Genomic DNA, 25,953 nt, shown 5'->3' with positions numbered 1-25,953 from the left:
CGACTACTTCCTTCTAGGTGTGCGTACGTTCACCCCTAGTTCTGCATCTAATGGTTTTCTGTACGTCGGTGGACCTGCTGTTGTTCTCAGTCTGGTTGCAATGGCACCAGATGATAGCTCTTTGTATGCAGCAGTTAAAGTCCTTCATTCTGTTTTGGAGACCAACTCTGCCATGCAGCAGGAAATGAACCGCATAAACGGATACAAGGTCTGTCAGATCTTCGTATGCTGGAGTAACACAGTTGATTTATAAAAACACATAAATATCTGGTGTTTACAGTTGTTATCTCTTTTTATGTATGTCCTCGTAGCTGCTAGCTTTCCTGCTGAAGATGAAGAGCAGTCTGGTCAGCCACCGAACCTTTCAGTTGGTTCTGCATCTCATAAATTCGTTTGAGCCGGGCTATGGATCTGGTTGCCTACAGAAAACACCTGCTTTCCAAGCTCTACTGTGTGACCTAGATGTGGGTATCCAAATTTTACCCTGTTATTTTTTTTTTTTTTTTTCATTTTTTTAAGGCTACCGGGAAGCTTAATGTCTCTGTTTTTCAGGTGTGGCAGAATACTCCAGACAGTCTGCACCTTTCAGTTCTGAACTACTTTGCTGAAATCCTGAATTCCTCAAGGTAATTTCCACTGTTATCAGCGTGTAACCCGACCACAGTGTCTACATATGTAGTAGCTGATTTATTATTAACTTACATGATCGACAAGGTACGGGGCACAAAAGAGGCTTTTGTTTAGAATTGATGACAGACTTTATCGGCTGTTCTGTCAACATTTATAACAGCTTGCCATCGATATCCTGGAACTGTATGACAGAAAGTCAAGGGAATGTTCAACAGAATCAGCGACAGAGGCTGAAGACAAGAGTGAATGTTTGAGTGGATTGCTGTATTAGATTTTCTGTCTGTGGGAACAGATTGTGATTGATATTAATACTGTTTGCCTTTCCTTCACGGTATCCTCAACAGTGACAGCGGGAATGCAGCTGTCATCCACAGCGTGGACATGTTACCAAAGCTGCTATTTGAGTTGTGTGACCCTGCTGTGACCATTCAGAAGGTTGTGGTTATTTCTCGTGTCATCACATCTCTTCTTAAGGTTTACTTAACCGCCACTGACATAAGCAGGTATAGACAGGGAACGCACTGTCAACAACAACTGTCCTTTTGTGACATTTTTAAAAAAGTATGTTATGTCATTATGGTTTGTAAGGGCTCATACTTTCTCTGGATTCCTTTTATTTGATTAGACTTGGGCTTTTCCTGGTCTACACTCTTCCTCCTTCCAGTAATGCACCTGAAAGTGGTGAAATATCTGATGCTTCACAAGATGTGCCAGGTACAGCACAAAAAAAATAAACCGTATCTCATAGTGTCTCATGTTTAACTCAAGTTGTTACTAGTACTGAGCCAGGCCTGTGTCCCCTATGCTGCAGCTCAGAGTACCGGCCCAGCCAGCCTCATCTGGATCCGCAGCCAGATGCTACTTTTGCTTTGCGAAATCCTCGAGTCAGACAACCTTTTAAACAAAGAGTGAGTCTGTTACCTTTTAGCTATCCAAAATCTGAGCATAAAGAATTTTTCCATTTTCTTGCTTAACCTTGAAATTTTTTTTTTTTTCTTTTTTCCCCTGCTAGTCAACAGAAGGTCGTATTTGATGCCTTGGGCAGTGATTGGTTCCTGTTCTTCCTTCAGCCACACCTTCATCCTTCCACATTTAAACTGGGTCTCGTTCTCCTCACACACTTTCTGTCAAGTCCAAGCCAGCAGAGAAGCTTCAGAGAGGGAGTTCTTCCAGGAACACTCATTGGGGGCATGGAAGAACCCTTTGCTGTCATGGGTACATAAAGTTTAACATTATATATACTTGTTTAATTATAAATTTAATTGTTTTTAAGTACTAATACAACCACACTAAACAGCAGTTTTTATAGAGAACGTTACTTATTAATTTTACATATATAAGTATTTCACCTAAAACCAACTAATATCAGTAATTTTTTGCCATGCTGCCAGACAATCTTCAAGCCAATTCTTGGTCTCGCGAGTGCCTCAGTACCACGTGTTCTGGTTTTGATGTACTGCGGGAGTTGCTGATCAAACAGTCTCATCTACCTCACGTGTATGAAGCTCTGGCTGCTCTGCTCCAGGGGAAGAAGGCCAGTCACACTGCAAAGGGAAATGTGGGTAATTTGTTGTTTATTTATTTTTAAATGTAGTAATCTGTCTTCTTAATCGCCTTGGTCATAATTTATGATATACTGTAGGTTCCTCTGGATGATATCCTGCAGCCACTTATTGACAACCAAGTGGACACTCCTGCCCAGCCCCTCTGTGTTGAAGCTGGTTTGATAATGGTGGAACTGGTCAAAGCTGTTGTCACTCAGGTAATATAAATAAGCACAGTGCTTCAGTTTTTCACCAGAAATGGATCATGTTTAATAACTTTGCTTTTGTTTTTACAGCCCTTTTCGCCATCGAACTGCAAGTCAGTCACTGATGCATCATGGGAGTCACAGCTTCCAGCAAGTGTGATGCAGTTTCTTTGTCTCATTCATAACCTCCGGCCAAGAGACCCACTGTGGGCATCACCCACATTCCTGCACGCGCTCGCTGGCGTTGTGTTCCCTCTGGATATTTCAGAGGTCTGTGTGGTGTTCTAGTTCCGCAAAACTCTTTAACAGTTCTCATCTCTCTGGTCTTATTCACTCATTTTCTCATGTCTTTCAGGGGGCCAGGAAGTGCAGCATAATGAGTGAAGGTGAGGATACAGTCAAGAGTCATCAAACCCAGAAACCAGTCCTTGATTTCATCCGTATTCTTCTTATGGACAGTCTACTCAATGTGTCTGCCAACACCAACGCTCATCCTTTTGTTCTGCTACTGGAGGTGAATTTACATGAGCACAAATGATTGTGTAATGTTTCGGCATAAAATATATAAAACATAGACAACATGTCCTTATCACAAACAAAAATATATTTCCATTGAAAAGGCCTCTTCATTTTACAATAATACTGTAAAACTCTCATTTGTCCAGAAGGTGCCACTCTATACTCAGTTACTAAAACAAGCATAGTCAAGGTATTCTCAATTAAATTATTCACCACTAGGAGGGCAAAATGCAAAGAGGGCAAGCAGTGCAGATTTCTACACGTTTTCAGCTAGACACTGCAAGTGCAGATGTTGATGGCGACAAACATCGAATTAAAAGAGAAAACCTTTACCTATCAACATGTTGTCTCATTTATTTCTAACCACTTAACTACTTAAATGTTGCAGTTTTCCCCTGATGGTGCGTCATTTGAACAGAGGCAGAGTTTTCAGAGTGAGTTGCTGGAGCTGGTCATAAACATCATCTACATGCTCAGCGATGAGGAAGACAACAACACTCATCTGAGTTCACAAGGTAGAATTACAATGCATGCTTTTTACAAATACTTGAATTCTGTACACAAAAGTGTGTTTAATTTTTTAATTTTAATTTCCCAGACTCCAGTAGCGAGAGGCCTGAAGGACAGATGGTTACACTGATGGAGAATGTGGTGCTTTTCAGTCAGACTTTGCTACTGAAACTTTATATCGGAACTTATTTGGCAGACTCTGAGAGTTTGCTCAACTTCCTCGCAGATCAGATTGTGGTGGTGAGACAAATGCACATACACAAACATGCATGTAATGGTATGTGAATGTTTCCTCTAAAAAGTGTACATATTAAATTAACAAAACTTGCAAAGCTGCTCTATAAATTGTTAATTTAGAGACAATTTTATAATCAGTGGGAGCTTTAAATTATGATGGTGCAACATCTGCCCACAGTGCACAAATGACTCATTTTCTTTCGTTTTTATTTTAACTGATGATAAATGCACTGCTGTATTCTTCTAGGCTCTGGAGAAAGGCCAAACTCAGAAAGAGAAGATTGTGTCTGACCTCTACTCATGCACCAATAAAGTCCTCCTTTACTTCTTGTCTCAACCGCGACATTCCCAAGAAGAAAAGGAAGTGGTCATCAAGGCATTGCAGACCTTAATGGAACGCTGGGATGTTGTAATGGCAACTTACAATGGAAATGCCAACTTTGTTACTTGCCTTCTCCACTGTTTGTTACTGATCCGTTCTGGCAGGTAACAGAGAAAAACAAAGCCCACACATAAGCGCATGCACAGTGAAACCTGATTCACTGGTAATTCACACTCTCACACTTTTTGTAGCTATCCTGAAGGTTTTGGGTGTGTGGCACAAAAACGGAGCAGAAGTTCATCCAGCCTGTCTCTTACCAAAACTAAGCAATCCAGATCCCTCAGCAATGGAGGAGATGGTTTGACAGGTATATGAATTTTCCTTTACTTTTATCACTTTTGTCTGACATTTTGTCAATTTTAAGTCCACCAGGTCACTAGATGGTTCAGAATTTTTGGCGCTTGTGTGTTCCAGATGAGAGCCAGCTAGTGTCCTTAGTAGAGGCCTGCTGGTCAAAGGTCATATTGGAGAGGCAACACATGCTTGAAGAAACCTATAAGATAGAGATCTCAGCGAGCCACAAAGTGCAGACAGAGCCTGTCAGCATGACTGACATTAGTCCTCTTTGGGAGGAGATGGCACGCAAAGCCTGGCTTCTACACACAGGTTAGTTCCTGCTATGGGAGGTAATGCCTGACCATTAGTGCCATGATACTGACATCGAAATCCTGACTTTCTTTCAGAGTATCAGAATAAGAAGGTGGCCAGCAGCTCTCAGAAGAAGTTTGACATCAGCAGTGCTCTTCGCTCGGCGTTGGGAAAATCAGTTCCAGAGTCAGTAACTGTAGAGGTAATTGTGCACTTACGTTGTCTCAGTGTTTGGTTCTTCTGCACAGAGCAGGCCCCAGCTCTGTGACTGTTGTCCCCTGTGAGGATTGTGGGGTTGTTACCTTTCCCAGGTGTCTCTGCATCCTAGAGCTCTGTGCCAAACACTCATCCCAAAGTCACCACTATCCTTGTGCTGTGGGCCATCCAGCCCTGTGGGGGTGTTTGATTATTTCTTTAAATAGATTTGGATTATCACAGCTGATTGCCCCTGAGTGGGCATTGTAATTGATATCTGTTAGGCCAATCCATGGGAACACTCACTACAACACACTGTTTGCAGCTGAAGGTTAAAGACGCGTTTATTGTTGTTTTTCCCCCCGAAAAACACGTGGCCCACATCATTAGTTCCCCCACAACGCTTAAGACGTCGAGCCATCTGGAGCAGGGAGCAGGGACATATTACTCAGGCACACAGGCATGAAATTACCGCGTCTGTGTGTCTGTCTCACACCCTTAAAGTGTGTGTGTTCTTGCGCACGTCTCTTGCCCACAGAAATCGGGTTGGCAATTATAGTGGTACCAATCTGATGAAAACATTATTCATTTGATGTTATTCTTTATCATATCAGTCTTTGACAGGCTATCAGAGAGGGTGATGAATTGTTTTTCCATCTGAGATGCAGGAAAGAAGAGGGAGGAGAATTTTTTTTTTTTCCCTCTCTGCAGTGAGTTGCACCACTTTGCTCAAAATAGGTTGCAGCATGCAGTGAGTGCTCAGAAAAAAAAAATTGAATCATCAGCTATGGTCAGCCAGTCAGCTTTTTTTTTTTTTTTTTTTTTTTTTTTTTTTTTTTTTTTTTCATCCATCCTCATGAAGAAACAAGTGAGTCATTAATTAATTTCTGGATCATCAACTTATGACCTTTGTTTGGCATGTGACGAGCTTATGGGGAGTCTCTTTTCAGACACAGGATCCATGGTTGCATAGAGCACTGAGCATAGTTTCTTGGGCTCAGAAATGTACATTTATTGAACAAAAAAAGAGTTTTAAAGCCCACTGTAGGTAATGAATGAGAATATAGAGACTGATAGGCAGACTGTGTCCTCAGTCAAGCTTCAGTGCAATCCTTCCAGAGATTTATTTCATCACCGAATGCAGTTTCCATAATCATATCTGTGTCCTCATATTAGAAAGATAATTAACAGCACTAATGATCACGTTAAGTTCATTACACATTCACTGCCAGCCCAGAATGAAGTTGACATTATGTTGCCTTATCATCAAAGGTGGCGTATTGTTGGGAAGTCATTAAAATGGAAATGAGTGTGATGTTCTGATGTTAATTGCAGAGGGAAGAGATGAGTTATGTATTTAATGCAGCATTTAAAAAGCCAATGAGGTTCCTATCTGCTAAATGGGGTAATTAATGCTATATATTACTTATGTTTGTCCAAATGAAGGAATGAAATTAGGAGATGATGACGCCGACTTGCTGTTTATCTGTCACAACATGGCTCTAGCTTGCAAACTTCATTATTACACTCTTTTCTGTCTGTAATATTTCTATAATCTCTCCTCAGATTACCCCTTTATTTCTTTTTCCCTACAACTTCTCATTTGAATAGGCAGTCAGTCATTTAGAGAAACACTTTTCATTCTCTGGCGAGCTTGTCAAAGTTTGTCAACTTTTACACTTGGGTTTTATTTGTATTTTTTTTCCCCCCCTGAATTTTTTTTTCCTTTTTCCTGCATCTCTTGTATTGCAGAACCAGTTGTTTTTCCTTTTATTCTACTTGAAATCAATTATTCTGTTCGTGGGTTTATAGTGCACAAAATAGAATTAGTATCTGTAAATAAGACTCGATATAAAGACTTACCGCATTTTCATTCAGTCAATTAAACGGCTTTCCTGGGTCAGCTGTGAGGATGGACACATGTTGTTTCACTAGTCTCTCAGCGAGCACTGCTGTGATGATGGGCTTAATGAAGCAGTTAACAGTCAGAATATGATCCCAGTGTGTCTGCTGAACATGAGCATCCTGCAGTGTCAACACGGCTTTGTTTTATTTTTTTTCCCTCATTTTTCATTTCTATCCTCTTTTAATCGACACATAAACTCTGACTCGCACAATATAAAAGCATAGACGCACACTTACCTTGCCCTTTACGGTGGTGTGGCTCAGCGATATTAATGTTTATGTTAATTAGATAACACCAACAAATGATTACATTTCCAGACAGGGTTATTGTAAGACTGTAGCCACTAGCTTATTTTGCCCAGTGAATGCAATTTAGAGCAGATGTAATTGTATGAATGCATTGTAATTGCATGAGGAAACAACAATACTATTATGCATATACAATTTATGTGAACATGATGTGTGCTGTGTGTGTTTGTACGATATGAGCTGGGGGAAGAGTGATTGTGCTGCCCCTCTTTTCATTTGCACCCATCAGGTTACTCTTGTTGCTTTGCAGGAGTTTTTGTTCAACATGGAATCACATCGACAGAGAGGCTACAACATGTTGGAAAAAATGAGGGCAAACCACTTACAGGTTTGATGGAAATTTTTAACATGAATACGCTGCAATGTATTTTATTACAAATTTAAAAGCGGGTCTTTAATGCTGTTTACCTCTGTGGCACTCTACCCCCCACTATTCTGCTTCGTTTCGCAGGTACGTGCCTCTGAGTGGGAGCATTTGAGCTTCACGTGGCTGAAACTGGAGGCCGAGCTGCTGAGGGAAAGAGCCGTTTTCGGACCTGGCCCAGGAGTGCTGTTGAACCAAGATTGGGTGCAAGACGCTGCTGAAGGACGCCATCGAACGAGATCACGTATCCGCAGAAAGACTCTGAGACAGTCCAAACGGGTATAACACTTTTGTGTGAAACACATTTGATGTTCAGATAGTGCACAGTCTAACCTGTTACAATGTCATGTTTTTACAACAGGTGCTAGGAATGCTGGGTATAAGGCCTGACATGTCCGAAGTTGGTAAAAACAGATCAGAAAGTGACGCAGGTAAAGATGATACCTGATTGTTTGTTTAATTTATTTTTCTTGTATTTACTTATGATGCTCAGTGGGAAAATGTATTTTTATCCTAACAGAGCCGAAGCTCTTGTGTGAAGTTGCTGCTGAGGTTAAAGACGAGGAAGAGGATGGAGGACTTTTATGTGATCAACTGACTTTTTTCCCTGCACTGAAAGACACACCTGTTATCACCGAGGATCTACCCGACCCTTTAGCTCTTGTGCCCTGCTCCCTCACGCAAGACTGCCCGGACATACGTGTTATCCTGCAGGAGCTGCTCCCAGGAGAGGAGGTACTTTGAGTTGGAGTGTGTGTTGGTATGCTGGGCTGCAAACATGGGCCTAAAAACAAGCACAACTGCTTCCCACCCTACTAATATTCACAATCATAATTATCTGATGTAGACTAAGGGATTCCAATTGCCCAGTGCTGCTATCAGAATTTCATCTTTCCTCATTAGTATAATGTTTTAATGTTGAGGCCCAGCACAGCTCTTCTCATTCTTACAGTGAGTTAGAAACCAGTGCACATGTTGACAGGGACTCTCATCGCTCCGGCAACCAGCCGCGGCTTTTAATGTTTCTGACAGAAGTATTAATAAAAACAGTAGGAGGTGATGCAAGCTGTCTTACATCCGCTTAGTAAGTGTGTGATGTGTGCAAGTGTGTCCTGTTGTCTTGCAGTGGTTGAGTGCATGAGTCCTGCTGAGCTTCCTGTCAAATGAACACAGTCATTAGCTCTGAAAAATGCACACACATGCACAGACTTAACACACACACATGCAGTAACACACAAAGGGAGACCCACTCATAATTAGCTTGCCAGCGCCAATAGTGTGATTATGACAATAATGTGTGTGGGGAGAAATCAATGGTCTGACATTAGGCTCTTAGTCAATAAAAGTCCTCCTTTTCTCTCCTTCTTCCCATCATCAGCTAAATCACTCTCAGACTGATAATGCGTATCTGTCCAGTGCACAGTAAGGAGATAAGGAAACAAGTTTATTGTTATGTATTTAATCTTTGATAACAATAAATTTAACTATTTTTTTTTCTGAAATATAGTAATTGTTGGAGACAGTAGGCTGGGTGCCAGTTTGCTTTCACTGTTGGAAACTGCTGCACAATCTGAACATGATATAACTCAGTGAAAGATTTCTCTACCATGTCACTAAGACTCACTCACCTTGACTCTTCTTAAACACTTAAGTGATATTATTCATCATAGCGTATCCCTGCGTGTGCATTCAGACAAGAGGTTCTGATCACTTATCAGGTTTTCTATTGTGTGTGTGGCAGTGATTAATTCTCCTAATAATGGCCAGGCAGGGCCTTCTCCTCCACCAAGGAAGTGTGTGTGTGTGTGTGTGTGTGTGTGTGTGTGTGTGTGTGTGTGTGTGTGTGTGTGTGTGTGTGTGTGTGTGTGTGTGTGTGTGTGTGTGTGTGTGTGTGTGTGTGTGTGTGTGTGTGTGTGTGTGTGTGTGTGTGTGTGTGTGTGTGTGTGTGTGTGTGTGTGTGACTCTGTGTCTGGGGGTAAGGAGTCTGATTTGATTAGTATAAATTGTGAGGAGCCTGCGGGTATGTAAGGGCCCCATATGGTTTTTGGGCGCTATGTCTCAGAGGGCCTGCAGAGGGGCCAACACATGGAGACAGCCAGGTGCATGCACTCGTGGTGAAATGGGGGGAGACAATAGAATTATCCACGCATTATCACAATGCAGTTAGCATTAGCTACAACCAGTACTGAAAGCAGCATGTGGGTTCACTTTGGCACTGGATGGAACACGCACTGCTGGAAAAAAGGGGGCCGGGCCTGCTAAACCCCATCAATCAGCTCAGATAATGAAGTGTTCAACTGTGTCTTTTTAATAATGATTAAAATATATGATTAAAATGATCAATCAAATAAGGCCTGAAGTGCCTGTGTTGCTGCCATGTCATGTCCTTAGAGATTGAGCGAGAGAGGCGCTGATGTGGATTGTGCTCCTCACATGGGGTTTAATGTACATCTCCTACTCTATGCTCAGTTCAGTTCAGTTTGAAAGGGTTTTACTGTCATGAAAGAACTAATTAATTGTAAAGTACTTTACCCAACAACAGTAATATGAACATTAATGCAACAACTCTTTCTCTCTTGCTGTAGGTGAGCTCTAAGATGTGTGTCGTGATGGTGAGTGGCCTCAGAATCACAGAGGGTTTGCTGCTGTTTGGGAAGGAGAGCCTGCTCTTGTGTGAGGGATTCACCCTCAGCCCTGCTGGAGACGTTTGTTGCAGAAAGCATCACCCCAGCAGGTATAACTGTGCGTGTTTACAGTTCTGCACACCATGGATCCTCACTTGTCAGTCATTCATCATCCTGTGTGTCTCTTTCTGTCAGTGTGAGGGATTCCTTTATTTCTACCATGCTAAATGAAGACCTGCCAGCAGCCAGTTGCAGATGCTGGCTGTATGAGGATATCAAGGAGGCACGCTTCATGCGTTTCCTTTTAGAGGTCAGACAATCATACACTCCTACAGATATCAACCACATTTGATGTTAAACTTCCTCTTTTGACACACATTTTATTTGCTCTTGTATCTTTGTGGAAAAGCGAATTGGTTAGAATTTCTGTTTAAAGTGGGGAAAAATATGTACTTTAAAAAAGGCTACTGTCCCTCTTCTCTGTAACTGTAAGGATGCTGCTATTGAGATCTTCATGAAAAACGGTCACTCAGCCTTCCTGGTATTCCTGAATAAAGACCATGTTTCTGCTTATAAAAGGTAACATATTTATATATACTGGATAATAAGAAAGTTTCATTTTCAGCATTCTGATCTTTGTCTTTGGTCTTTTTCTCCCTACAGGTTGAGCAGAGTAGTGCCAGCCTTAAAGGGCAGAGGAGTTGCTGAGGTCATTGCTAATGCCAAGTAAGTGTCATGCGTTTCTTAGAATCACCCATAGGCAATATTTCAATAAATTTCTTTTTAATCATCAGTAGAAACATTAAGCTTACAAAAAAATAGTCACATGACTTGCTTTAGCTACACAGTTTGATATAATGCACACGCCTATGAAATGCTGTGTGACTGACCTATCATTCCATCCTTTCCTGCTGTTTTGTTTTTAAAAAGTTTACATCAGGAGACCTGCTGGTCATTTGACTTGCACACATTCAAGCTTTTCTCGCAGTCTCCACAAATCCTGATTAACTGTAGCCACTGAGTTTGGTGCCACCAGGCCAGGAAATGCCCTTTTCTTTTTCTTTTCAGACACGCCACAATCTACTCCTCCTCCTTCTGCTTCTCTTCTCCTTCCTCTTCTCCCTTCCCCACCTCCTTTCATAAGCTTTTCCCTCTCTGCTTGACACCTTTTAAGGCAGGTCCTACACAAGCTGCTCTCGTGGACCAGATACACATCCTCCTTATGCTCTGACTTTTCCTTCAATGTCTCACCTTTCCTTTGATGGTATGATAGAGGATTTCGTTTCACATTCACCTTCGTGAGGTTGCTTAGGCCTTGCAGAAATTGTGGTAACTTTTTAAAGAGATTATCAAACAGGCCCAATTCCTGAAGATTTTCTAAGGCCACCAAAGTGGGAGGCAGGTCATCAAGCTGATTCATTCCTAGATTGAGACTCTTCAGGTTAGTCAGGGAGCCCAGGGTGGAGGGTAAACCTGAAAAAGTTAAGCAGTTGTTGGAGAGGTTTAGGCTTGTAAGTCCCCTAAGGTCGCCGATGGACTCGGGCACAGACACTAGCTTGTTACTGTGTAGATCCAGCCATCTGAGTGATAACAAGTTCCCAAAGTTTTCTGGGAGTTTCTCTATGAGGTTGCGGCTCAAGTCCAACTCGTCCACAAAGGTTAGCTTGAAGAGGCACTTTGGGAATATGGTTATTCCCATGTTGCTAAGAACGAGTCTACGCCGTCCATCTGGGGTCATGCGTATAGCCTTCTTTGCAGTTTTGAGGGTCACCTTTGTCCCTTTTGCTTCCTTTCTCTTGGGCATGGTACTGCAATGCACAGAGAATTACTGAACAAGTCAGTTAAAAATTTCAACTTGGCCTCCCTTTTGAGATTATTTCACCAAGAGACCAATTTACAATAATTTATCTAATCTACACCACCACACAGTACTCTAGCAAACAAAAGGGTTGTGAGTTTATGCGTAAAGATGTGAGCGTGTGTGTGCGTTGTGTGAGGCTGATGTGATTTATTCAAATACACGGGCTTATGTATGGCCTCGGGCGGTGGGGAAAGCATGCTCTCTGAGGAATGAGAGCTCGAACAGCGTGTGTGTCTCCATGAGTGTGCATGTATCGCAGTGTTGTGACTGCACTAGTGCGTGCTCACCCAGTGTTGCCCATGGGGGTATTTAAGAGCATGACTCTCTAATTAAGGCTAATGCTGGGGAACAATAGGAGAGAGGCGACACTGGGTAATACAGCAAAAACAAATGAGTGCTGATGCTCCCTCACCATTCAGTGGATTGCGTTGCTTGGCTCTTCTCAGGCAAGAAAAGTGTGTGCGTGTGACATATTGCCATGCAGGTGTGTTGACAGACATGGATGCACTGTACTACTGTGTGTGTGTGTGTGTGTGTGTGTGTGTGTGTGTGAGAAGAATCAAATCAGGACTTTGATAAATGATAGTTGGTGAGTGTTGGGAGTGTAATGAGGGCTTCGCTCTTCTCCCCTCCCTGTCTAAAAGAGCAAGGTGTGTGTCTGTTTGTGTCTGTGTTACACCCCAAGGCCCTCTCTCGCCTCATTCATCATCCTCAGGATGAGAGAGGTTATCCACCGGTGCTTGTTCCCATTATAACTCCTATAGAAAACTATTGCATGAAATTATTGCCTGCAATTAGATAACACATACTGAGCCAAATGCAATGATTGATTTAGTGCAGTTTTACAAAATATTTGGTCAGGAGTTATTGGCGTTGGAAATGGACACACTTTAAGAGGCTCTTGATCATTTGAACTCATTTCCCATGTGCATCCTTATTTCATCTTTGAGTTGCTGTCTGTACTGTACTTTTAAGACTTTCATCCGCAGTTTATGTTTTAGGTGCAATACGCCTTTAATTGCCAAGCCAAATGAAAGGACGGACAACAAGAAGCAACTAATCCTTACAATACTTACAATTTAACAACAAAAAAAGCATGGCAGTACATCATATTGATCATAGGTTTCACTTGTAAATTACATTTACATACCATGCTAATGCTAACATATAATTCTAGTTATCTGACTTTTATTGAAATGTTTTAAGCATAACAACTTTAACTAAAATACTGTTTTCTGTGTTAGTCTAAGTTTGTTGTTGTTGTTTTGCTTCATGATCATCACTTGTTTCTGACCTGTGTGGCTATATATGATTTGTTCTCTTTTAAGTTCTAAATTTAGACAACAGTAGGTTATTTATAAGGATAGCTCTAGAGCTTGGATTTGTATCTGATTTACTACTTTTTATCAAAATGGATGAAGGCAGGTACTTACCATATTTTTCTCTTTGGATTGTTGTTAATCAAGTGAAGAGCATTCCTTAAGCTTCTGTGAACTGGTTGCTCATGTCACAGTCTCTCACTTCTGTGGAAAAAAACCAAACAAACACTTTTTTACTTTATCGAGATGCAACACCTTCAAAGTACATTTACAATGATCAGTACAATTTGGTTGGTATGTAAAAGTTTTTGTTAAATAAATGAAAAGGAAAGACCATTCCTCTATATCAAAATTTTCCTTGCCTTCCTGATCCGAACAGGGATAGTCGAGGTTCTTCTTGTTTTATGACGTTACTTAGCAACTGTGCTGCTTGGCGCCTGGACTTTATTGCCCTGTTACTAGTCCACAGAGGAAGAGAGGAGATTTCAGGAGCAGTTGATCACTTTCCTTATTTAGATTAAGCACATTTAGGCAGGAGTATAATACTGAATAAAATGTTTAGCCACACTGTTATTTAGTATCTATTTTCTCAAGCCAGTCACACACTTTCTTGTAATTAGAGATAAGCAAACTGGTTTAGTTTCTTAAAAAGCAACTTTTATTATAGTGCCTGAAGAAATGGGGCAAATTCAGCATATCTGTTCAAACATCAGTATCACCTGATATGGATCTGTCTGGAAATAAGCTGACATTTAGCAGTGAACAGCTTAAAGACTTTAAACAGTTGTTACTTTTTGACTTTTCTGTTTCCTTCTCACAAAGAGTCGAATCAGAACCTAAACAGGACAACTTGACCTGTCTGCATTGATATTTCCCAGTCAGTTATCAAAAAATAACTATACAAAAATACAATACCTAAATAAAGTAAAACAGCGGACACCAAGTTAGATATTAACCGTTGTTTCTCATTGCTGAGAAACAGGAATTTCACAAGATGATGGTGCCCCTGTTGTCCAAGTAATCATCAACTTCCGTTAGGGAAAAATGGTGCCACATGTCAAAACATGCCCTTCAAGTCATCAAATCTTCTTTCAAACATTCCAGTTTGCTGAAGTAGCTCCAAGTCAAAGAACCTAGTCTTAATTAACTCGTTTCCTCATCATGTGCTATATCCTTCACGTCTGCTCACTATTTATGCTACATACTGCAGCTCACATCAGCCCCTTAACTGCTCCTGCAGCTGTGTACACAGACTCTGTTTTCCGAGTTCGCTCACTCACCTCAGCTACGCTGCTGTTGCTGAACTCTGCTGTGCATACATTTAAACTGTGGTTGCTAGGCAACAAAGCAAGCAGGAAAACTTTGTGCTGATAGGCACTGCTCAGTGATCAGCTTCTGTTGCTAATTCAAAGTATTTTCTCTTGTTGTGCTTTAGAAAGACTCCTGTGGTTGAAAAGACGGCCCTTGTTAAATGGCAGGTAATGCATGTTATGTTTTTCCATAAGTTGTTTCTGCTCACAGATACATCCATTGCCAATGTTAAAGGAGCAGCCAACAAAGTGGAATAAATGGCATTGATGTAATCCACTTTATTCTGAATTGACTTGTTTCTAAGTTGTATTTTTTTTCTTGTCTGTCCTTTAGAAGGGGGAGATAAGTAACTTTGAGTACTTGATGCATTTGAATACGATCGCTGGGAGGACATACAATGACTTGATGCAGTATCCGGTTTTCCCCTGGATCATTGCTGACTACAAGTCAGAGGTAAAAACTTACACATGACGTCTTTGTCTTAAATATTGTCTCAAACTGTGGTTTTTTTAAGGGTCCACAACCAAAAGCTAACGGGTCTGCAAAATGATTTGCTCTAAATTGTAACAATTTACTCTATCAATCAAACGTGCATCAATACAGATGGGGATTGTTAATTCTAATTTTTAAAAAAAAAGCATTTTGTGTCCATTTTTATCCTTCCCTGCTGCGACTGCAACATGTCACTTCAGGTGTCACTCATTTCTCTCAGGGTAAAACAAAGCCTTCCTGCTGCTCTGTAGCTTGGCTTAGCTAGCTGTCCGGTGAGCCTGGAGAAATATTTCAGTCGGCCCAAGTAATACTAAGTCCAGCTAAATTGGTGCAATAAATGTAAAGAGATCCTTGGAGGGAGGTGGGGACAAAGATATGTGTCAAATATATGATTTATCTGTGTCCTTCACAGATTCTTGATTTGTCAAATCCTGCAACGTTCCGGGATTTGTCCAAGCCGATGGGAGCTCAAACGGAGAAAAGGAAACAGATGTTTATCCAGAGATACGAAGAAGTTGAGGGCAAAGAGAGTGAAGGTATCCATTTGGCTAAATTTTATTTACTTGTACTTCTTTATTCATGTCACTGTTAGTATTTTTAAAGTGATTTTCTCTGTAACAGACCTGACAGCACAATGCCACTACTGTACCCACTACTCCTCGGCCATCATTGTGGCATCCTTCCTTGTCAGGATGGAGCCATTTTCCCACACCTTCCAGGCGCTACAGGCGAGTCCAATAACAGGAATTTAACAAAATACTATTTGGATGTAGGAAAAAGTAGACCTTGTTACTAACATGTGTGTAACAGTGGTTTAGATTAAAGCTGATGACAGACAAAGAATAAAATTCAAAAGACTTTTCATTTGGCAGTCACATCTTTGCCACTTAGGCAGCATAACTTCACATTATTATGAAAGTCCAGAATTGGACCAATTGGAGTAACTCTAGAAACAAAAAAAACAAAAACAAAAAAATTAACCATTTTGCAGAGGTTCATGTCATTGCTATGGAGTTTTGGATTGAATTCAAGGCTCATATTAAGACTGAAAACATGCAAAATTTGTTGTGGTTGATAAGGTTAAAGCATACATGAGATCATTAAAGAAGTTTTGTCTTAATTTGTCAGATGAAATGACGGGGAAAGTTGTGTTCACTATGTTTTAGTAACCCACAGGGCTTTCTGCAAACCCTGTGCTTTCGATGCCCACTGGCATTCATCACATTGTCATTTTTATTTATTTATTTTTTAAAATGTAATCTTGCTATTAATATGAAACTAATGTGAGCTATTTTCAGCTTTCCAGATCCCATTTTAATGCTGTTTTTGGTACAAAAACAGATTATAAGGACATTTTAATATATATGCAAATAATTACACATAGCGTCCAAAAGAAGCCAATGGAAATAGCCACAGATGTTACCAATTTACAACACAGCATCCAGTTGATTATAATGAAAAGGCATGCATATTTGATAGTCAGAATAAAACAATAAAGATGGTGAATTAGGAAGCCTTTTTGTCTTCTGAAGCACATAATGGGTGTGTAGTAATATCCATAACTGGATTTACATCTCTAACCCAGTTTACCAGTATATATGCTATTTTCATTCATTGAGGTAATTGTTTTACTCTAAATTACATTCACTCTCATGAGATTCGCATCATAGATGATGGAATTTTACAGAAAGATGAAAAGCTTTCTTCTAATGGTAGCAAATATTCTGTGCTTACATAATACAATAAAGAACATAAAATATGATTCTCTGCACTGTATCAGGCAGACTGCTTTATTAATATGCCCACAGAAAAGTTTATCTCAGTGATGTTCTGCGGGTCTGACAGTGTTTTGTCTGCTCTCCTCACAGGGAGGGTTTGATATCCCAGAGCGGATGTTTTACAGTATAAAGAAAGAGTGGGAGTCTGCCTCAAGAGACAACATGGGGGACGTCAGAGAGCTGATCCCGGAGTTCTTCTACCTGCCAGACTTCCTGATCAACTCCAACCAAATCCAGCTAGGTCAGCTTTTTGAATCCTCTGTGTACCTAATGTTCTTAAATGAAAACAAAAGAATGTAAAAAGTGATTATTTCAGACTTCCCTACCCTGTCTCTTGTTTTTTTTGTTTTGTTTCTGGGAGGTCAGAATGTATACTGTATTTTTATGTCCTCAGTCATTTATGCTACATACAATCAGCATTCACTTTATCAGGTATACCTTGCTAGTACAGGGATGGACCTCTTTTGCATTCTGTGCTACCTTCTTCATGGCATACATTCAACAAGGTGCTGAAAACACCAAATATTGACATGAAGTTGTTGGCTGCGCATCCTGTTCTGGTGACATTTGACTACAGTCTGTGTGCCCACATACACCAAATCCTATCATGTCATTGGCTTTTTGGATATTTGCATTAATAAGCAGTTGAACAGGTATATCTAATGAAATGGCCAGTGTATTTTCATCATGTTGGTGATTAAGCAATGATTCAAATGATTCAAATTAAAACTTTTTATTTTTATGAGAGGAACTCCATGTGGAGTAGATGTCCTGATTGGATTCTGAAGCACTCTGCGTTAATTTGCATATGAGTGATCAACGATATTGCAGAATTTGCTATAACTATTCTTCTAAGCTTCTGGATAATAAGCTGCATAAGTGATAACAGATATGAAGCATCCAAAGAAATGGTGTGAAATTTAATCAAATCATTTCTTTATAATTCTTTTGTTGCTTAACTGATGAACTAATTAGCTTAATTTGAATGAAAGACGATACAGTAGAAACTGCACATGTATCCCACAGATTAACTGATTAGGTTTTGCATACATTTGTTCATGGTAATGAGGGAGCATATAACAGATCACACCACAGTGGTTTGCTGGAGTGTTTGTTGGCCACCAATGAAGGTGTGGCACAGAATAATAAGCTATATTAATCTCTGGCCCGTTCCTATTACAGTCATGTCGTTGGTCCTTCTTTATTTGGCAATAAAAATATATAGTATGCCACATGAGGATACCACTTTTTTCCCTTTCTTTTTTTTAATCAGAAAGGCCTTAAAAATTTTGAGTTAATTTCTTTCCGCAAAACATTTGCAAAGCCAATTTGATTGTATATTATGTTTCTTGGCATATTTTCACCAGTTGGTGTCAGTCAGTGTAATTGCATGAAGCCGTTGGCAATATTGTGGATGGCATTATTCAAGTGTTATTGCATGTATATGTGTGTCTCTGCACACGAATGACACGCAAACAAAAACAGTATTCACTAATTAAAACACTGCTTCACCCATGTCACCAGTGGCTCCTCTGGATTTCTTTTTCCTACACAGTTCACGTAGTAAATAATGCATATGTGTGTCTTTTTAGGCTGTATGGAAGATGGCACAGCTCTGGGAGATGTCGAGCTACCTCCATGGGCAAAAGGTGACCCCCAGGAGTTCATTAGAATCCATCGAGAGGTCAGTGACACCTAGACTTTCCCCTCCAAACCGCTAGCCTGGCCTGTTGTGTACTCTGACTTATTTACCCACAACACCTAATAATGATTGTCCGTACCGGCTGATGTATACAGAAGATTCACTGTATTAAGTATCTCCACAAATATATTCACTACATGTGTGGCACTGTAATAGTGTAGGTTGCAGTTTTTTTTCATATCACAGATGTTGGTCAGTTCAGTAAATTCTCAGAAGGCAGTTTTGTCTTGCTGAGTTTGGTTCAGTTATGTTCTTGTGGTACTAACTGTTAGTCAAGTATAATGACCAGTTGTTTTCCTATACAGAAGATGCATAAAAAGGCATTTATCTGAAGCTTAGATGACAGACGATACAGGACAACAAGCCTATTTAACAGGATTCGGGGAACACATAAGACTCTCTCTTTTTCATAATGTCATTATTTCTGCCAGTTGTTGATTGGTTGAATATTCTCACTATCTTCCTTCTTCTTCTTCTTCTCCTTTTTTTCCGAGCTTACCCTCATCTATCCCTCTGTGGGGTTATTGTACCCGTCTGTTCATTTTCTTTCTGTTTCTACATGATGACCCTCCCTTTTTCCATTCCTGGGGCATATGTGATGGTTATCACTCTGTAATCTACTGAACTACTCTTATTGCCTACCATTCTCATAAAATTAGTGACTTTAGAAGATTGTTTTTTTTTTCTTCCACAGACAAATTAACTCAGGACAATATATCCTTGTTATGATACTTTTTTCTTTTTTTCCACCTTTCTGTTCATCCAGGACGGGTTTATTAAAATGTGGCGCTAGGATATAGCTGGTCATAATGCCCACTTTTCCTCATTAACTCTTCAAAACCAATCTCTAGCTAATTCAACCCAAATCATTCTTTAATTGTAACATGAAGATATGCTCATAACATAGCTGTTCGGTCTCTTGCTGTCCTGGACTTCTAAATTGACTTTTGGAAGGAATTGTAGGGTACCTTAATAATTTGATTGGCTGTACAGTCTTAGAAGTTTTGTGCATTGGTGTCATATTAGCAGTTTGACTGATGGTTTGGGGACCACAATAATAACGAGTGCTAAACACTGCTGTTTTTTTTTTTTTTTTTTTTTTTTTTTTTTTTTTTAAAAGACTGTTGTATGCATGTTTTAATAGCTTTATAATATTATTTGACTAGATGGTTTTAGTTTGTGCAACAATCTCCTGCTCTGTTTGCTTTAGGCACTGGAAAGTGACTATGTGAGCGCCAACCTACACCTGTGGATCGATCTGATTTTTGGATATCGCCAACGAGGTCAAGCTGCAATAGAAAGCGTGAACATGTTCCACCCTTACTTCTACCCCCAGAAACGCTGGCAGGACACTAAAGACCCTGTCATCAAGAGCACAATCTTGGGATATGTCAGCAACTTTGGACAAGTTCCCAAACAGGTTTAAAAAAAAAATGATGATAATAATAATAATGTGACAATGAATTAGTGTAATTGGAGTATATTTACTGTATTATGTATTTCCCATAGCTCTTCATCAAGCCCCATCCACCTCGCAGTGGCTCTAAGAAAGAAGGGTCATCAACACATCAGCCAACTCCATTTTATTTCAAACTGGATAAGCTTAAGACCCCTGCACAGCCATTCAGAGGTATAACTAAACACGAAGACGTTCCGAGAATATGCAACATATCTTAGAGGATTTTCTGGCTTCCTGCCCCTCAAAAGCTTTTTTTCCCCCTTCTTTGCTTTTCCTTTCTTTTCTTTCTTCCTTTGTAAAAAGTGAGGGTGGCTATTTCAACCTGTTTCCAATCTTTATTGTAAGCTGCTTTGTTGCTGCAGGCCTTGGTTTCATATTTGGTGTAATTGCAGCAAAACTGTCAAACTATTCTAGTCTTCAAACTATGGTATAAGATAAACAAATCTTAATACAGCCTCATAAATGACACACATTAAACACTTTAAGTATTGCTATTTCATGCTGAGTAAACTAAATTGAATCAATTATAGTGATCTTTGCTGTTTTGCATTGTTCCACCTTTATTTTATTCCCTACTATTTGATGTTGGTTATTATACACCGGATGTGCCCAAATCTCAAGGGAATCATTGAAATGGAGTGAGAATGCCCATAGATTAATTTACACTACAGAAGGATAGAAGCTATCTGTTAGAGCTACAATATGGAGATGACTCTGCTGCTGAGCCCTACTTAATAATCGGAATATCCCTATAGGCCCACTGAGGGATAGGAGATGAATCTGCGAATGCTCAGGGAGAGATTCCTGCATATTACATTTCATATTAAATCTTAGAGTGTCTGATCTGATCAATAAGCAGATAGAGATGAATAGGACGAGGAACACTAAGAACTAATGCAGACAGAACTTCTTTCTGGGGATTATAGAAGCAGAACTGGCAATCGGATGTAATGATTTTGCCTCTTCCTGCATGAATAGGTCAGTTACAAGCGCAATCACTGCCTTACCCCCGGATGCAGGTTCCCTCCTAGGACCAAGCCTCAGCTCGTAACCTGAGGATGGCTGTTTTAATTGCCCAGTTTTTCTGTTCTCACTTTAATGAAACGCTTTACAAGTTTACTGAGATACAAAACTCCTTAATATGATGTTTTTGAAGAGCTGTTATCTTTATTACAGGTACACGTAATATAGAAAAAGGTCATCTTCTTTGCTTTCTTTCTTTTTTCTTTTCTTGTTTTTTTTTTTTTTTTTTTTAAGACTATAACATTTTTGTGTTGGGTTTGACAAGTTATATATATACTGTTCTAAATATTACTGTAGAGCTGCCAAGAGGCCCGGTAGGTCAGATACTGTGTTTGGAAAAAGAGGTCTTGGTTCTGGAGAAAAACCGGCTCCTCCTGTCACCGCTACTGTGCTGCTTCTTCAGCTGGGGATTTCCTGACAACAGTTGTGCCTTTGGAAACCATGCCACAGAAAAGGTATTATGTACTGTCAGTGCATTTTACACATTTCCATAACTACCTAACTTTTGAGCTTCTTGTAGTGGCATCAAATTGGAAGGAAGTGAGTGCAAATTAGGCAGGGACCTGTTATGCTAAGTAATTAACAATGTCATTAATTTACCCTAAGTTTTTTTTTTTTTCTTTTTTAAAAATCTTAATTTTTATTTTTAATACGTGCCTTTCTTTTTCCCTCTCCCATCTCCTTTTTTCCTATGCTATTTTGTCAAGCACCTTGGTATACCCTTGGTTTTTCAGTGTGCTTTATAAATAAAGTTTATTATTATTATTATTGTTATTATGTTTTATTATTAAGTTTGGTAAAGGCCCAGAAACAAGCCATTCATTTGATTTTGGTGTGTTGGAGCATGGATACACCTTAAAGCTGCAGGACTACAACTGTATTCTTTTGAGCAAGTTAAAGTGTGTTAATGTTCATTATTTTTCAGTTGATGCTCATTAAACTTGAGTTCAGATTTTATCATAACATAGTGTAATTCTGAACACTTTATGCATGTCGACTTCTAGACGTTTGCAGTGTGTGAGAGTCTATGTGACTGGGGGCAGATTTTGTGCGCCGCCTGTCCCAATGTGACCACCGTCATCACTGCAGGAACCAGCACTGTCGTTTGTGTGTGGGATGTGGCAGTCACTAAGGATAAACTCACTCACATGAAACTCAGACAGGTTGGTCTGTCCAAATCTTTGTATGCTCTTGAAATTTAACAATATTGTTGACAACGTATTTGTGCGCACAAACACACACACATGGACTAATACTGACCCCACTGTCCTTCACAGCCATTATATGGTCATACAGATGCAGTGGTGTGTCTCGCTGTGTCTGAGGTCCACAGCATAATAGTGAGCGGCTCTCGTGACCTCACCTGTATCCTGTGGGACTTGGAAGAGCTAAGTTATATCACTCAGTTAGCAGGACACACAACCAGCGTCTCTGCACTGGCTATCAATGATCTAACTGTAAGTCCACCTTCTGGGTCCCCTTCTTTCCACTCTCTTTTCCTCTTGTCCTTTGAATTTTTTGGCTCACTGTCGTCATGTTGTTCCTCTTCACTCAGCTCGCAACATGAGGAAGGGAGGGTTCTCACTGTTAACAGCATGAATATCCTGTTTGTGTGTGTTCTTCGGCTTTTGTTCCCCCTTTCTGTCTGTATGTCTGCACACCTGAACGTCAACACTATGTTAATATGTCCAAGGGAGAGATTGTGTCATGTGCTGGACCGCAACTCTACCTGTGGACCATGAAGGGCCAGCTGTTGACCTGCACTGACACTTCCTGTGGGCCTCAGTCAAACATCCTGTGCGTCAGCTTTACACAGCGACACGAGTGGGATTCCAGGAATGTCATCATCACAGGCTGTGAGGATGGCATTATACGGGTGAGTTTTGTTTTTGTTTCTTCATGCAGGTAAATAACATAATGGTTGTGTATATGATGGAGAATGCTTTTTTTTTTTTTTTTTTTTTTTGTTAATGCTATCACAATTCTCTATAGCTCCTAATAGATCAGTGGGAGTGTTTCTGTACAGTATTCAACTGTGGCAGTCATTACTTTGGTATTAGCCTCGCTGGTACCAGCTTGGGTGTCCATCAAAGTATTAATAACAGTATATGAGTTGTGTGCAGTGTGTGACTGTTTTTTGCTTAAGATTAATATAAGCATATGTTGCCTTTCTGCAATCAAAGCTGCAAACAGTAAATTGTGCTTCACTTTGGAGTGGGTCCCCTTGCCACGTGCACAGCACGCACACATAAACAGTATCATTACTTTATTATTACGTTGAGTGTGTGTGCGTGCGTGCATGTTGGTGCATATATGAGTGTGTTTGTTATTATCTTGAATTATATTTATGATTTTGTTACTCGTTATGTGTCTCTCATACAGATATGGAGGGCAGAGTACACCAGAACACAATTACCTGGCCCTCCAGAAGAGCCTGTGTCCCCAGGGCAAGACCAAACGGAGAGAGACGGTAATGTTACTGGCAGAACGATGGGATATACATGCAGGTGTTGTGTTCATAATAAAATGAATAAGAGTGGTCGACAATAACAAAACTGTGAAACCAACTGAAAGGCAACTGCACAGAAAGACCATCATTATTTATAGTGTTTTAAAAAAAAAAAAAGAAAAAAAAAAGAAAGAACCATTGCTATCTAATTAGATAAATTCTTAAGTGAGATGATTATTTTTAACCGCTCATCTCAGAGCTAGACAGTGTGGTTTCCAGATGAGAGCTTGTAATGTTCATCCTATCCCTCACTAGCATTAGGGCTAGCAGGAATTATGTTGTTATAAAGTTATTAAACATAGAGGCAGTAAACACTGATGAGTAATTTTGCTGACGTGTGTGAGCGTGTATAATTTAGAAAGCAATAATACCCAGATCCAATTTGGCATACGTTGGTTACAGCCTCGCGTCACCTCATAGGAGTATTATGCTTTCCAATTACATTGAGACAAGTTTTTACGTAACACTGAAGCATTTATATTTGAGGCCTTTTTCTCCTTTTTGCAGCCTGCTGACTGCAGATGGACACACTCTTAATACACACTGAATTTTTTTTTGGTTTTGGGGTGGGGGGACCACTGAGGTTCTGATTTCAGGCGGGGTGGACAACTGCCCTGTAATTCACTATTAAGTAGATGCTAATGTATTCTCATGAATCCACAGTGAGCAACTCAAGCCAGGCTAAAGGCTGGGAGAGACATCTGGTGTTACATCAAGAGCTGAACAGAAGTCAAACTGTGTCACAGCGGCGCTACAAAAATAATCCAGCCATCACAGCGCTGGCTATGTCCAGGTACAGTAAATAAAAAGCACCCACTCATAGGACTGCCAGCTTGGGTTTAGTTTCGGTTTATTATTGTACTTTAAACTTTATTCATTTCTGTGTTCAAAGCAAAAATAGTGTGAGTTTATATTTAATTCTATGCAGTATTTTAAAGCTTCTAATTCTCTTTGTTTGTATATCACTGCATGCTTTACAGCACAACACTGCATTTCCCTTGCTGTTTTCTTTGCAGGACTCATGCTACTCTGTTGGTAGGCGATGCCTGGGGCCAAGTTTTCACCTGGACGTGTGAGTGAAAACACAATTTCTGCACGCCCTTTATCCTCCCAGAGAGACTGTGATGGGAAATTCATTAGTATCTCAGGTCTGACTGCAGGTCTGACTGCAACTTGAGCAGTGTGTGTGTGTGTGTGTGTGTGTGTGTGTGTGTGTGTGTGTGTGTGTGTGTGTGTGTGTGTGTGTGTGTGTGTGTGTGTGTGTGTGTGTGTGTGTGTGTGTGTGTGTGTGTGTTTGTGTTTGTTTGTATTCTCAGAAATCAGTGTTACAATATTTGATGCATTTAGATGAAACACGACTTTTACCTTCTACACAAATATTTAATTTTGTATTTTTCTGTGTGTAAATACAGAATTTCAGTAAATTTGAATAAAATTATTGATAGACACTTGCCAAAACCTTTTTCTGCTGGTCTCCTTGATTTTTGACTGAATTCTGTTGGATTTTATTTTATTTAATTCGAGTTAAACCAGAAGGACACTGGCTAAATTTTTCCAGAGTTGGTGGAAGGATTCGTATGAGAGAAACACTCGTACAGTCATTTAAATGGACCCTTACTGCTTAAGCAGAGCTTTCTAGGGCCCACAGCAGAAGCCCGTGGTTGAAATGGGCACTGTTAAACTGAACATGAGAAGGAGTGTGTGAATGTTGACCAGGAGCATGCGTGTTTCATAAACTGTTCCTGAGAAATGCAGCTTTTTCACTTAAACATTTCTGAGAGAAACTGCAAGTCAAGCAAACACTGTTGTGAAGAGACAAATAAGTCAGCATTTAATCATGTGAGCGTTGTAATATTTTGGTCTGGTAAATGTTTGTGGCAAGAAAATTTCAGGCTGTAAAGTTTGATGTGAATAGTTTGGGAAACTCAAAATAGTAAAGCCAGCAATGTGCTTTCATTTTGCTTTGTAATACGGTATTTATGAGGGTTTTTTGGACAGCCCTTTTTGTACCACTTACCCGCCTCAAATTTTCTGTGATCATATTAAGTATGTCTGTAATGGGCGATTTTAAATGTGTGTGGGTTTTATTAACACAGCTTTGTGTGTGTGTGTTTTTATCTTTATCCCCAAAGAGATTCCCTTTTAGACACCAAAAAAACAGAGTATCTGACAAATTTCACAAGATGTGGTATGAAACTCGTCCCAACTTGCAGATGAAAAGTGTAATAGCAACACTTACATTATCACACTTGCACTCCAGTGAATAAGTGGGCATGTTAGGCTGTTGATTGTGGAGGTTTGTTTGCTTTCTGTCTTCTACTTGCTCTCTCATGCACATGCGCCACTCCTCTCTATCATAAAGGAAGAGGTCTCTCTCTTTAACCTTTGTGTGTGTGGCTAATTGTGCTAAGTGGAGTAGCTTAATAGAGTGGAAAATGGTCCTCATAATTTTCCCAGAGAGCTAGCAGTGACCTTCTCTAAAGACA

At 40.1% G+C, this 25,953-nt stretch overlaps 2 protein-coding genes across 6 annotated transcripts in view; one reads left to right on the top strand and one right to left on the bottom strand.

Annotated features, from left to right (window-relative positions):
- The window catches only part of wdfy4 (WDFY family member 4), a 40,006-nt gene extending 15,386 nt beyond the window's left edge, over positions 1-24,620 (top strand). Inside the window, exons 26-65 of the mRNA XM_039621633.1 lie at positions 18-208; positions 312-464; positions 553-626; positions 975-1,133; positions 1,256-1,344; positions 1,442-1,538; positions 1,643-1,845; positions 2,022-2,188; positions 2,273-2,392; positions 2,471-2,650; positions 2,736-2,894; positions 3,288-3,414; positions 3,498-3,649; positions 3,894-4,132; positions 4,220-4,335; positions 4,443-4,634; positions 4,712-4,818; positions 7,276-7,353; positions 7,477-7,668; positions 7,751-7,820; positions 7,910-8,124; positions 9,975-10,123; positions 10,209-10,323; positions 10,507-10,592; positions 10,677-10,739; positions 14,629-14,671; positions 14,838-14,957; positions 15,409-15,532; positions 15,618-15,724; positions 16,865-17,015; positions 18,367-18,458; positions 19,687-19,896; positions 19,986-20,106; positions 21,256-21,413; positions 21,963-22,121; positions 22,236-22,415; positions 22,652-22,834; positions 23,341-23,428; positions 24,131-24,260; positions 24,484-24,620. Of these exons, the coding sequence (XP_039477567.1) occupies positions 18-208; positions 312-464; positions 553-626; positions 975-1,133; positions 1,256-1,344; positions 1,442-1,538; positions 1,643-1,845; positions 2,022-2,188; positions 2,273-2,392; positions 2,471-2,650; positions 2,736-2,894; positions 3,288-3,414; positions 3,498-3,649; positions 3,894-4,132; positions 4,220-4,335; positions 4,443-4,634; positions 4,712-4,818; positions 7,276-7,353; positions 7,477-7,668; positions 7,751-7,820; positions 7,910-8,124; positions 9,975-10,123; positions 10,209-10,323; positions 10,507-10,592; positions 10,677-10,739; positions 14,629-14,671; positions 14,838-14,957; positions 15,409-15,532; positions 15,618-15,724; positions 16,865-17,015; positions 18,367-18,458; positions 19,687-19,896; positions 19,986-20,106; positions 21,256-21,413; positions 21,963-22,121; positions 22,236-22,415; positions 22,652-22,834; positions 23,341-23,428; positions 24,131-24,260; positions 24,484-24,547 (5,423 nt within the window). The 3' untranslated portion in view covers positions 24,548-24,620. The remainder of the gene's footprint in view (positions 1-17; positions 209-311; positions 465-552; positions 627-974; positions 1,134-1,255; positions 1,345-1,441; positions 1,539-1,642; positions 1,846-2,021; positions 2,189-2,272; positions 2,393-2,470; positions 2,651-2,735; positions 2,895-3,287; positions 3,415-3,497; positions 3,650-3,893; positions 4,133-4,219; positions 4,336-4,442; positions 4,635-4,711; positions 4,819-7,275; positions 7,354-7,476; positions 7,669-7,750; positions 7,821-7,909; positions 8,125-9,974; positions 10,124-10,208; positions 10,324-10,506; positions 10,593-10,676; positions 10,740-14,628; positions 14,672-14,837; positions 14,958-15,408; positions 15,533-15,617; positions 15,725-16,864; positions 17,016-18,366; positions 18,459-19,686; positions 19,897-19,985; positions 20,107-21,255; positions 21,414-21,962; positions 22,122-22,235; positions 22,416-22,651; positions 22,835-23,340; positions 23,429-24,130; positions 24,261-24,483) is intronic.
- On the bottom strand, positions 10,780-14,516 carry lrrc18a (leucine rich repeat containing 18a). Of its 5 annotated transcripts, none has more exons than XM_039621634.1 (4): positions 14,474-14,516; positions 13,556-13,651; positions 13,308-13,397; positions 10,780-11,821 (listed from the first exon to the last, which is right to left on the bottom strand). In XM_039621634.1, exon 4 carries the CDS (start codon positions 11,815-11,817, stop codon positions 10,966-10,968), a length of 852 nt encoding a protein of 283 aa, XP_039477568.1. In that variant the 5' UTR covers positions 11,818-11,821; positions 13,308-13,397; positions 13,556-13,651; positions 14,474-14,516; the 3' UTR covers positions 10,780-10,965. The 5 variants fall into 5 exon arrangements, with proteins under 5 accessions (XP_039477568.1, XP_039477572.1, XP_039477569.1 ...); XM_039621638.1 differs by having other exon boundaries at positions 13,556-13,645; positions 14,474-14,497; XM_039621635.1 differs by lacking the exon at positions 14,474-14,516 and adding an exon at positions 14,109-14,462.
- Positions 24,621-25,953: the final 1,333 nt, after the last annotated feature.

This window comes from Oreochromis aureus, linkage group 13, assembly GCF_013358895.1.
Source record: "Oreochromis aureus strain Israel breed Guangdong linkage group 13, ZZ_aureus, whole genome shotgun sequence".
Lineage (NCBI taxonomy): Eukaryota > Metazoa > Chordata > Actinopteri > Cichliformes > Cichlidae > Oreochromis > Oreochromis aureus.
Note: the sequence above shows the minus strand (reverse complement) of the source record. Positions and strands in the feature narration are given on the sequence as shown.

Coding starts and splice junctions, on each gene's coding strand:
- lrrc18a (XM_039621634.1), bottom strand. CDS start 11,817: ATGCCCAAGAGAAAGGAAGCAAAAGGGACAAAGGTGACCCTCAAAACT.